Below are 12,463 nucleotides of genomic sequence, written 5' to 3'. Positions count from 1 at the left end.
TTCGACGGAGCTTGGAGACGGTCTGGCGGCGGCTGTTTGTTTGGTTTGCACGCGGAGGGGCTCGGCATGCTTATCCATTTACAACTTTCCCCTTCTACGACGGAGCATTGATCTTCCAATTCTTGAACCACTTTCTATACTGTTTGCCATGGGCAACCACTGCAACTACTGTATACTCTTCTGTCAACGAGGGGCCAGAGATTATTGCTGGAATATGCGCTGTGTATGTGAGGAGAGATCAATACATGCATAGCTAACCTGCCACCAACCCACAGCCAACACTTGTCCTCGTCCCCATTAAAAAACAACGAGCTCACAAAACTATTTCCTCACATGTCTCAGCTGGTCTCAAGTCGAATCCTCTTCGTCCTCCTTCCCAACTGAGTCTGACTGCTTCCCGCGCAAATTTCCTTAAACTCTCCTCATACCCTGCGACCAGATCCACATCCACACCACTTGACCCATTCACTTCAACAATCCTCCGCACCATATCCTCCGCGTCGCGCAATGCAGTGTTCACGCCCATGCCGCCAGTTGGAGGCATGGCATGGATCGCATCTCCGAGAAGCGTCACCATCGCATGTGCCTCCCAAGCCGGGACATCCGGCCTCACAGAACAGATCCTCAACGTGGACGTTTGGTTCCGATCCTGTTCCTCGAACAAGACCCTCACAGACGCATCCCATTCCGCCGTAAGCTCCAATGACAACCTGGCCGACCCGTCCCCGTCCAACCTCAACGCCTCCTCATCTCCCAACAGGATATCATCTTTATGCGCCAGTACGACCCAGTACACATAATCCCTCGGCAACTGGATCCCGCGCACTGGCGTAACCGCCTGCGGGAACCGAATGGCTTCCAGCAGCAGCGTCTTCGGCGCCCCCGTCTCTCTCTCGGTGACCAGGGACATTCCCCCCATGGCCTCTCGAGCAAAGCGTTGTTCAAACTCGGGCGTGATGTACGTCTTGCCGTACACGATCCGCATCCCCGTGTCCAAGAACGGGTAGGACGGCGACAGGAGCTGCTTGCGCACTTGCGATCGTAGTCCGTCCGCGCCGACGAGTAAGGCGCCTTCCTCCGAGGTCCCGTCTTCGAAGAACGCGATCACTCTAGTGTTCTCGCTATTTTCCTCGCCATTCTTCCCTTGGCGGACATCGTAGTGTGTAAACCGCTTCCCAAAGTGTAGTTCGTCATCCAGATCGGTCATGAGCACCTCGCGCAGTACCCCACGGTCAACGGTGTACGGCTTCAGAGAGCCGTGGGCTTGGATGGGAGGGCCTCCTCCAGCATCAGAACCACCACCTACTTGCTGGATCAAAGCCTTCCCGGACAAAGCATCAAGCCTGGCACCGCCGGATAGCAGCCCGTTCTCCGCGCAGGTTGCCTCGAACAGGCCGAACAATTCCGGGGTCAGGGTGGCCCGGAGGGCAAAAATGCCCTCGGTCCCGATGCGGAGCCGGTAGCCCTGCGCACGGAAATCTTGCTTTGCGTCTCGCTCGTAGATCTTGACGGGGATGTTGTTCTTCTTGAGGCCTTGCGCGAGGGCGAGGCCCCCGAGGCCCGCGCCGACGATGAGGATGGGTTTCGACATGGTTTGGTTTTGTTTGTCGTTATTGATGGACTAGAGGTGATTTAAGTATATATTGTAACTGAGATGCTTGGAATGGTCCCGGATAATTCGCTGATGCTGGGCTTTCATGGTATATATACTAAATGCTCGGGCGGGGGGAAATAATTGCTATATAGATACTATGGATATGTTCGGGCCCGAGATACCGATCGACTCTGGCCTCCCGAAGCTTCGGGCCCGAAGGGGATCTTGCTCGAGTTTGTGTAGCTTTTTGCCGAGGGGCAGTCAGCAATCCGCTGGTGATGTGGTGAATTTGTCTATATACAGGTAATTATGGTGAATAACAGGATTCTTTCTGTGCGCGAGAGTCCTTGTGCCCGAGGAGAAAAGTAAATTCAGAGATGATTAGCATAGTTGGCGTGTGAGTTCACTTTCCAGTGCAGACTGAAATTAACTATTTGAGTTGTGTTGATACAGGATTGGGGATTTACATAGACTAGGTTATGTACAAACAGTAAAAATAATGGGACCATGTGCTTCAAACCTCCCTGTGATAAGCGAAAGCTCTCCTAAAGTCAGGCACTGAAAGGATTGTCAGCCAACGCATACAAAACTCAGCAGTGGCGGAAAGCGACGTACTGTACTCATTTGCCATCTTGCAGCCACCATCCAGATAGATCGCTTGTGCTGTGTTGAGTCTAGAGCCGGGTTAGTTGCAATGAATTGTCATAGTTGAGTCGAGGAGCTTACGTACTTCTCACTGAGAGCATGGATACGACTTTCGTTCTGTGGCCAATGAATCAGGACGTGTCTCAATATAAGATGTGTCCCCGACACTGATCAGGAGACCTACCGAAGGGTGTGTCGACAAGAATTGATGAATCTCATGTTCTTCTTTGTTGTTTACCAAGCGTTGCCAGCTGAAACAAAGTCAGCAATCATGTGTACCATCAAACAAGCAAATGGCCTAGAATGCATGTGGCCAGTAAGTGACTTACAAGGCAATAGCAGCCTCCGGGTTGTAACAGGCTCGAGCCATCATGACTAGCAAGTGAGGTTAGTCAGCCACTAGATCGAGGGAGGTGAAAGCGCTCAGGTTCCATACTTAAACCCATGTCGTCCGCTTCGGCCTACAATAGATGATGGTCAGTCTCGTCTTCGGTTTCTTTCATCTCCGCTCTAGACGGGAAGGTTACCTCCTGTACCCGAGAATTGGGCAAGTTAATCAGATAATGCGACAAATAAGCCGGGATCATGGCTGAGATATCGAAGAGAAACGAGACAACCGTGACAATAGACTTCAGAAGATAATTCCGAGTCATACCCTCCGCACTATGGTGAGCAACCACATGCGCGATCTCATGACCGAGGACCGCAGCCAGACCATCCTCATCTCTGCAGAAAGGCAAGATGCCGGTGAAGACAAAGACTTTCCCACTATTGCAAACCGGTCAGAGAGATCGTATGCCATCACTGGATGAGGCTATAAGAGAAGAGATCCTACCCGGGAAGAACAAAGGCATTTCTGACATTGTCCGCTTTGATGACGTGGGCTCTCCACTGGGCGCCCTCTACGCGTGCCTGCGGAATAAGTCGCTCGAGTACACGGTGTACTACCTTAGCATCGGGGTGAGAGTCTGGCAGTATGCGATCTCTATGCTCCGCGAGGATCTCTCGATAGGCTTGTTCTCCGAGCTCTAGCTCATGTTGCACGGATATGAAGTTGAGCCGCCGGCGGCCAGTCATCTGCGAAACAGCTGTCAGTGCCTGGTTCGAGGCTTGAGAAGGTAGAACCGAACTCACCTCCACTACCTCGGTGTTATAGTAGTAGAATGCCGAGGCGCCAAGGCCTATTATAACGAAGTGTCCGGTACGTGCCCGCGACAACAGGTGATATATCAACGGCGGCGCCCGTGGGCCCCGGCCGGAGTTGTTGAATCGGTTGTAGTTCCCATTGCTGCATCTACGGCCGGTGCTTGAGAGCTTACGGCTCTGTGGCTGATAGAAGATTCGAGAGACAGATCGGAAGCGTGAGGTGTGGCTTGCGAATGTCCTGGTCGAGGTAATACGGTTTTGCAATGCGATATAAGAACTCTGATTTGTCTGGGGAACTACGCGAGAGAGCACCCGCTCTATTTTTTGGTGTAGCATACTATTCAGATTATGAACCACGTAGCTTAGTCACACACTGACGGTGAGAGAAGATCGACCTGGATGAAAATGTGAGATGATTCAATGTTAAGGTGGAATGCGGAGGTTGGAGCCTGAGCGGATCGAATCCCGACAGTTGGCGGAGAAGCCCTGCCCTGTCCAATGAGAGTGCGGCCGGGTTGCACAGTACAGTTCCACCTACTGAAAGTGTCCGCCAGCCTCATTGAGCCACAATTTTTAGATTCTACAGCAGTTAACAGCTTCAAGTCGTCTATGCTAACCTTCTAAGAATTTTTCTTGTTCAAAGGGTGTACAAGGTAGGGCGTAGGTTCGATCGAACGCCGAAAAGCATCTCACTGCTGAACCGATATATAAATGTATAGTTTCGCATGGTCACGCTATAGAGGTAAGGGGCTGCGCAAGTGATTGAGCACTTAGCGGAGCTTTCGTAGGGGAAGCATGAATAGATCATAATCTAACCAAGCTTCGAATGAAATTATTTCTTACTGGATCTATAGTAAATAAGTTATAAACGTGAGTGCTCCGTACACTACATCCTGCGTAGTCCCGCCAGCCGGATACCGTTCCACATTTCCCAAACTTTCGATACTTGAATTGAGGAACTCACATCAGGTACAGAACAAGCTGATTCCTTTTTCACAAGGCAGAATGAAATGGCCGACCGCGTATTATATATCTGTCATATGCATCTTAGCGGCATCAAGGCCGACGCCGAAAGAAGATTATAGCCAGTCCAATTCTCTGTTCTGGATGGCGATGAAACCAGGCACTTTCTCCTAGAAATCCCAACGTGACACCGATGATCAAGAGATAATCATCAGGCTATTCTCAGCGACGATAAATAGATTCCCAGGAGTCAGACAGGCCCCTATGTCCCCACAGACTGGAATCGCTAATTATGCCAATCATAAGGATCCAATGGCAAGTTTCGTGTACGCGCCGACCTGCGAGTGCTAGAATGTTGCAAGCACGACCCTCGTGGCCTTGCACTTGCGAGTCTCTAAGAATGTGTTCGGCGGCTACACACAGAGCGCCAGTACATTGGGGAAGGCATGGTGAAGGACAAGGCTGATGCAGTAACCGGAAAATAGAATGGATTATGCAACTAAGATCATAAAATGATAGAGTAGCGTCGGATCGAGCAATTAATTGCCAGGCTTTGGCCCTAAAATAGATCCTTCATGAGACGGGAGTAGTCCCATTATCTTCTATCTTCAACCAAAGCATGGCCAAATTTACCTTGTAGGCGCCCGGAAAGAGGGTTCTATAGAACACGGCGGTTAGAAGCACTGCAAATAATCAACACTTATTCTAGCCACAGCTCGTAACGCTTGAGGTTGGGCATGTTTCTATTTTGATCAATGCGTCTGGGTTCCTGAGATTTGACCCGAAATCCGCATGAGTGCATCGAGTGATGGAGATTTTGGTAGATGCTAGTAAGTAGATGTTATGCAAAAAAACCTGTCCTACCCCCTCTGATGGACAGAGATGTAAGGTGTATGGACGAGTGACGTATCGGCACAATTTTCCTCGCTCGGAGATACAAGGAATATCTGCCGACCAATGCCCTCGAAATATGCCGGGGATAAGCTTAGGCAAAATCATTCGTCAGCGAAATTTTCGCGTATTTGTCACTCCATGAAGTGACTTTGTTCGGAGTAGCTATGCACAGAAAAAATGATACGGAATCTCAGGTTGATCTCGGCCGAGTTCAAAATCTCTGGCATGATTTCTAGGACTACTGCTGATTTTGTCAGGAGAGATGATGCAGTAATTTGATCCCAGATATTGGGCTAAAGATACAAACTGTGCAGTGATTTCGCGTGAATAGATAGCATTCACAGTATATCCAAGGATGGAGGTGCAACAGTGCCGCGGGATATTGAGTGCAGGAGGAATGTGTACATGTCGTGGGCACACAACAGAGTGGCAGGAAGTGACCTCATGTTGGGCGCATCTTATTCGCTGAAATGTCAATTGACAGGGAAGCGAAAAGGGACGCTAATTGTTCGATTCGTGAGGAATGCAGGCCGTAGCTGCAGGAATGTGACAAGAAACGGCAGAAGCGTCGTGACACCCACAACATGCTGACTCGCTTCCCGGGATCGTGATGGCCACCGACTTTGTCAGGCCCACAACCAACGTTGTCTCGACTGCAGAATCAATAGTATTGATCCCAAGACATCTATCTCAATCAACAATAAGCAAGACTAGCTGAGACAGTACGGTTGAAAATATTGATCAGGCATATGTACTGTGCAGTAAAGACATGAGGCACGGGTAACGATCCGCCAGAGGGTGGTTCGGAACCGGTACAGCCATTCAGATAAGTGATTGAGTGCCAAAGAGGAGGTGTGACTGGGACACCTTGGTTGCAGAACAGCTAAAGTCAAAAATGCCTTTAGCTTCCCCCAGTCATCTTCTCCCCACCTGGGAATTCTCACGGCTCGATCTTCCTCAGGATCAGATCATGAGAACGCACGGCTTTAGCGGCCAATGCGGATAAGACCATCTGTGCGGGCCTATCAGATCGGTTGACAGCCCTGCGAAGTATACTAATTATGGAAGACCAAAAGATAATCTAGGCAATCGAAGTCGGTGCGGGCGGGTAATTGATACTAATTAAGGAGGAGGAAGAGGGGGGGAAAGGCAATCGTGTCAGTTCACTTCTGTCAGCTCGTCAGCCCCGTCACCCCCTCAGCGCTACCTTCCTCCCTCCTGTCAGGGACTCGGTCGGGATTGAGAGGCTAGCGCCATCTTATCACACCTTGGCGCCAACTTCCCTTGGTCTTCCTCTGGTTGCACGGGGCATCAAAGGCCCGACCCACCCACGCACGGTTGGTTGCGGCTGTCCCGCTCTGTCAAGACCCAGGCAGATGTCAACCAATTGTCTCCAAATTCAGGAAGCTTGGCTCAGCACGCTAAATTAGCTCCGAAGGTAGCGCTTCCACTACTGTAGGTGCTCAACTCGATGGCAGCCTCTTGATGAATTATTGATCAAATCTCCCCTCTCCCCGCAAACCTGCCAAGTTCATCCCTTCTGCCAACTGCCTATCAGATAGGTCCTGAGTACTACGAGAGACGACCAGACATGACCACCAATCTGTAGTCTGATTGGTTCGAGGTGCTCGAGACCCTTGTGCGCGAGGCAGGGCTCTGATTCCTGGTCTGTCTCTAGTGGGAATTTCCTCGCGAGAAGAGAAGAGGGGGCAATTAGTCGGTTGGCATTGGGATGTCCCCGCGCTATCAACGGCTACAGACGTAGGTATCGTTTGATGCTCACCAATGCATTTTCCCATTCGGGTAAATATCACTCCTTTCACGTTGACATCGTCAGGTCACTTAACCCAGCCTGCAAATGACCCTGCCATTGGCGCATCGCGAATGCGTCTTATGGGTATCGATGGAGGGCACTCGGAACTGTGCGGCGTGCCGCTTGTTGGTCGCCACGCTTTTTCCTCGAGTCGAAAAGAGTGAGAACGTCTTCTTCATAGCACCAAATGCTATATCGCTCTGTAGTTGAAGTAGGTTCCCCAAAAGGAATACTCTGATCATGTTACACTCGTCTCGGCGGTTTGAGAGGGTACGTGGACGAGAACGTCTGTTGGTAGGACATGAACCCGACACCAAGATAAAATTAACCTGGCACAAGCAGCGTTCAAGAGATTGCCTCCATGGCAAGATTGACAGCGTGCGTGATCCAATCAGTGGTGCAGAGGGCGGCCATGGGCGCCAAGTTAATGGCCAAAAGTGTAGTATCTTGCAAAATGATCCAAAATTAGCCTTCGAGCGCCTGGTGGCCGGTTCCTTGTCCGTGCATGGTCTGGCTACGATCATCCTTTCCCTCCTTCCCCACCCAATCTATGGCTTCTACTCCCACCACCGCAATTTCCCCGATATGTGCATGTGTATGTGTGTGTGTGTGTATGTGCTCAGTGCTCACGGCCCTGTCGGTTACTCGGAATCAATTCTAAAATAGAAACATCATGACCTGCTTCATCCGAGATCGACCTACTACTTTCATCTTTAAAGCTTCCTTCATGCCCACCGATCATATCAACATCGATTGTGGACCACTGTCTCCCAGCATTATCTCTTAGCCGCCTCGTTCTTTGCAGCCTGCGCCTTTCGTTCTCTAATACCCCACTTAGACACCAAAGGCTGCTGGTTCAGTCTTGCCCTTAATAGCCCGCCTATCCCAGCAATCACTCGCCACGCGCCTGTGTCCTGTCCTTTTTGAGTCCCTTACCGTGCGCCACGATACAAGATCAACCATGCCCGTTCCATCAAAGAAGAAGTCCTCACCTACCACAATGATTCCCATCAAAGCTGAAGACCTTTCTCAGCCGTCTTCTAGTAGTGAGGGCACGTCGACAAGAACGACGGACAAGGTTCCAATGAAGCTACATAAGCGCTCACGGTCCGGTACGTTGCCACTGACATGTACCTTCAGAGTACTAGGTATCTCGAAGGTCTGGCTAACAACAGTGCTTCTCACTCAGGTTGCTTCACATGCCGCCTACGCCGGAAGAAGTGTGACGAGAAGCACCCATCATGTAGCGCCTGTATCAATCTCTGTGTCAAATGCGAATATAAACGTCCTGTTTGGTGGGGAAATGCCGAGCAAAGGAGGATTCAAAAGGAGCGCATCAAGAACAAGATCAAGCAAACAAAGATAAACGAGCGCAATGGTGCTTTAACTGGTAGGTAGTGTGTCTGTGGAACGCATCAAGGTATAGCCATCTGACCAGCCTTGGTGTGTCATAGATCCCTCGGCCCGCAACCGCAGTATGGCCGTTCCGTCACCAACATCTCCAGAATACGAGCTTAGTCGACCTGCTTATCCCGAGCAGTATGATATCTTCGCATCTCATCTGCCTACTCCGGCCTTCACTCAGAATATTTATGCACTGCCCCATCCTTACGAAATCGACGTCAAGACGGAGCGACAGACATTCATCAACGACGTCCCACTACGCCACGATTCTTGCAGCTCGACATTCAGCACATTTGCTCCTCCCCAGCTGAACGCTCCCCTACCCACCTTCCCCGGAGAAGATTGGTTCCAGGATGAGTATTTCGCGCAAGTTCCTACGCTTCCAGGACTTGATCCAGCACTCTGCGAGCAAACTATCGGACAGACATATGCGATCCTGCAGTCAAGCATACCCGTCAGTGATCATGACCGCCCGCTTCTCGATCACTTTATCTACAATGTTCTACGCATTATCTTTCCCGTGCTGGAAGCTCACCAACGCGGACATGTGCGAGCTCAAGCTATTCTTCAGGCTCTAGAAACTAACAAGTGCTACCTTCACTGCTGCTTGAGTGTGGCCGCTATTCACAGGAAGACGACAGAAGGTATTGTTGGAGAGCAGATTGACCACGATATCATGCGCAACCGTTTCGAGGCAGTCTCACAGCTCTGCTTGGCTCTTGGAGAGGATACTAACCACGAAGAGATTCTCGATGCAACTCTTGCCATGATCTTCTTCCATTGTTCCGTGGGGCCCGCGGACGATTATCTCCCGGATATCCCATGGTTCGATCACTTTCAAGCCGCATCCAACTTAGTGAACCGACTGGGCCTATCGTCGCCTGTACCTCCCTGCGGGAACCCATACATGCCGCCTCCATTCACCATGACATTGGCTTCTTGGATCGATATCCTAGGCTCTACCATGCATGGAAAGACACCCGAGTTCGCGCATACTTATCGCTCCAAGCACCTGAGTGGAACATCTTTGGGTCTACGTGAACTCATGGGCTGCGATGATCGCGTCATGTACTTGATTTCGGAGATCACTTGCTTGGAGGCATTGAAAAGGGAGGGAAGGATCGATGATCTGGCGGTCTGTTCTCACGTTTCCGCCCTGGGGCAGCAATTGGAATTCACGGAATCGCCAAACCAGCCCTTGGAGAGCCCTTACCTGTCTAATGGAGCTTTCTCCCCAACGGTCCTGACCAACAACATCACGGCGATTTTCCGACTTGCAGCCAGGATCTACCTCTGCAGTCTGGTTCCTGGATTTGACCGTCACCAACCAAGTAACGCCAATTTGGTTGCAGCGGTTGCCAATGCTATTCAGTACATTCCATCTGGACCAGATGGATTCGATCGTTCGCTGGTCTGGCCTCTGCTTATCACAGGGGCATTTTCCGCGCCGAACAGCTCTTTCCGCAACGTTCTCGCCGACCGCGCCGCTGCTCTTGGTGACCACGCAGACTTGGGCAGCTTTGGCCGCATGTATCGAGTTCTAAAAGAAGTGTGGCGGGTGTCAGACGAGCCTATCGAGCCTCTACCGAGCCAGGATGCTAGCCCCTCGTCTTCAGCAAACGGCAGCAGCCCCATCAAGCGCGAAAAGTCTGAGTCCCCGAAGGAAAGTCCTGCACACTGGGATGCAGAGGAAGTGAAGAAACCGTTCATCCACTGGCGGGAAGTGATGCAGCAGAATGGCTGGGATTATCTGCTTCTCTGAAATTACTTATTAGGGTTTTCATTCTTCTGCGACGGGATCGCATCTCGTTGCATTCTATTCTATACCCTTGAAGGGATCTTTACTCAAGCGGGCTTGAGAATACTACCGACCCGAAGAATCCGATAAACTTGGCCCACCAACCTGAGAGAAGAGCGAACACTTGGTCGCTCGAAAAAAACTGGATGCACGAGCTGGCTATCGGCATTCTACGCCTCATCACCTATCTGCACATTTCAGGAAAAAGTCCAGATACCCCCTAGACACTACATTGTTTGCCTTGATCTATCCATCGGATCTTTGTTTTATACAGTCATTTGACCTTTACATATACCACCATCATGTTGACCGCTGGGCCGGACAACAATGACGAGCGATTTTCCTTTCTTGGCGGCAGCATTGAACGAGCAGCGATAACTGCGAGGACGCAGACAGTCATACCCCCATACCCCGGGCCAGGAGTTACTGGAGTTGCTTTTACGTGTTTGGCTTTGCTTATGATGATTAATTACATCGGGGACTGTATCTCTTCGCTACAAACTCCAGAAACCCATATCTTCAATTCGATGCGCTTACGTTCTGTATGATTTATTGACTGCATGCTCTCTCACCTTTCCCCTCTGATCATATATCCCTGATTGTTGCCTTCCCATTACTATGTGGACTTTGTGGATTGCTTTAGTTGTATATCGAAGTATGACATTCGGGCCCGGTATAGCATTTGTGTATAATTCTAGAATGCGTAATTCTACACCATTAGCTACAGCTAATGAGCTCCTAGAAGCACCACCTTCATACTTGAATACATAGCATGCCCGAATGCTCAAGAGGCTCTTCAGTCATGGATCATTTTCGGGTACAGTGTGCTCCAGCCAGCCTCTTCTCATTGGAGCTAGCAGCTTTCATCTGTGGCAAAATGAACGCATCGCATCGCATCTCGACCGCGAAGGGGTCGGCTGGCTTAGTCAGTTCCAACCATGACATCACCGATACAACCCACGGCGATATGGTATTGGAGAATTCAAGCAATTTGAAAGGCGTTGAGGGCCATGCAATGCTTCCCTGAACCAGTGTAGTTCAATAATCACAACGTAGCAGCACGTGCCACCCGTTAAGTCGATCGGTAGACCGGGTGGAAGGCGGCAACCGCGGCCTAAGTTAACCCCAACCGTCCATACAGACTAAGAGTCGATTCTAGAATCTCTACTGTCCACGACTGTGCACATACCAAATCATGGACTCGACAATTTCAGGTTCTGAGCGAAAGTGTTTCATCATAACCTCCACTTTTACGGGCATTGGGAATCGAATTGAATGCAGGTCGAAACACCGAAAATATGAGTAAGGTGACTGCATGGGGATCTGATATCATAGCTTCATCATTGACCCAAGCTGGAGGGCGAAAAGTGACATCAGATTGAACCACCCACCTTTGCTGCAATCGACTACATGTATATAAACCCTCGCGAAATTGCACGGTTGAACTGTTCGAACCAGACTCAAAGCCAGTCACTCGACACCATTTCGAACGAAAACCTTTGCCACAAGTCAACCGACTTTTTCCTTTCCTTATCCAAAACAACCACCAAACAACCACGATAATGTCTTCTCCTCACCGCGGCGGCAGACTCGAGGACATGGCCCCGACGGGCACCTCGATCCCCAACGACGCCGGCCTCCAGAACACCATCCCGTCCGTGCCGCGCCCGGACCAGCGGGCCGAGCACGGCGGCTTCGACAACTACGGCGTCGCCCAGCCCTCCTCCGCCTTCGCCGCGGACAACGCCACCGACATGCCGCGCAGCGCTCGCGACATGGGCGCCACCGGCGAGGTCCTGACCGGCACCGGCAACTCCTTCCCCGCCGAGGGCGAGTCCAAGCGCACCTTCATCGGCAACCAGCACCCGGGCGCCAAGGGCCACGGCCGCGACCTGAAGCACCGGAACATGAATCGCGGGGCCTTTGACCGCTTCGCGGCGGAGGAGGATGACGCGGCTGGGGAGCATCAGATTCGGAATGAGTAGATGTGGTGTTCACTTTGTGTGATGATGATTTTTCTTGGGTATGGGATGATCGAGTCGCGGCTGGTATGCGACTTGCATGATGGCTAACGATATTTGTGCTGGATGAAATCAATGTATTATAGATCTTTTTGGAGGTTGACCGACCTGGGTTTTGAACGGGTCTTGCTTGTTGTATAATGAAGAACGTATGACATGGTCATTATCAATTTCATCCGTTGTAG

General features: G+C 50.8%; 4 protein-coding genes across 4 annotated transcripts; 2 read left to right on the top strand and 2 right to left on the bottom strand.

The window, feature by feature from the left end:
* Positions 1-97: 97 nt before the first annotated feature.
* On the bottom strand, positions 98-2,014 carry ASPACDRAFT_112305 (FAD-dependent oxidoreductase). Its single transcript, XM_020195634.1, has one exon. The coding sequence runs from the start codon at positions 1,589-1,591 to the stop codon at positions 314-316; it is 1,278 nt and encodes a 425-aa protein (XP_020060385.1). The 5' UTR covers positions 1,592-2,014; the 3' UTR covers positions 98-313.
* A 21-nt stretch (positions 2,015-2,035) lies between these two features.
* Positions 2,036-3,757, bottom strand: ASPACDRAFT_75536 (M48 family metallopeptidase). Its single transcript, XM_020204478.1, has 9 exons — positions 3,374-3,757; positions 3,075-3,316; positions 2,767-3,007; positions 2,676-2,700; positions 2,569-2,614; positions 2,424-2,490; positions 2,325-2,356; positions 2,210-2,268; positions 2,036-2,152 (listed from the first exon to the last, which is right to left on the bottom strand). Exons 1-9 carry the CDS (start codon positions 3,719-3,721, stop codon positions 2,109-2,111), a joined length of 1,104 nt encoding a protein of 367 aa, XP_020060384.1. The 5' UTR covers positions 3,722-3,757; the 3' UTR covers positions 2,036-2,108.
* A 4,259-nt stretch (positions 3,758-8,016) lies between these two features.
* ASPACDRAFT_22128 (Zn(II)2Cys6 transcription factor) lies at positions 8,017-10,221 on the top strand (the record flags this gene model as incomplete). Its single annotated transcript, XM_020199088.1, has 3 exons — positions 8,017-8,167; positions 8,245-8,445; positions 8,510-10,221. 3 exons carry the CDS (start codon positions 8,017-8,019, stop codon positions 10,219-10,221), a joined length of 2,064 nt encoding a protein of 687 aa, XP_020060383.1.
* A 1,444-nt stretch (positions 10,222-11,665) lies between these two features.
* On the top strand, positions 11,666-12,408 carry ASPACDRAFT_75534 (uncharacterized protein). Its single transcript, XM_020204477.1, has one exon. It carries the CDS (start codon positions 11,856-11,858, stop codon positions 12,240-12,242), a length of 387 nt encoding a protein of 128 aa, XP_020060382.1. The 5' UTR covers positions 11,666-11,855; the 3' UTR covers positions 12,243-12,408.
* The last annotated feature ends 55 nt before the right edge of the window (positions 12,409-12,463 follow it).

This window comes from Aspergillus aculeatus (genome assembly GCF_001890905.1).
Source record: "Aspergillus aculeatus ATCC 16872 unplaced genomic scaffold ASPACscaffold_2, whole genome shotgun sequence".
In the NCBI taxonomy this organism is placed as follows: Eukaryota; Fungi; Ascomycota; class Eurotiomycetes; order Eurotiales; family Aspergillaceae; genus Aspergillus; species Aspergillus aculeatus.
This window is presented reverse-complemented; position numbering and strand designations above follow the sequence as displayed.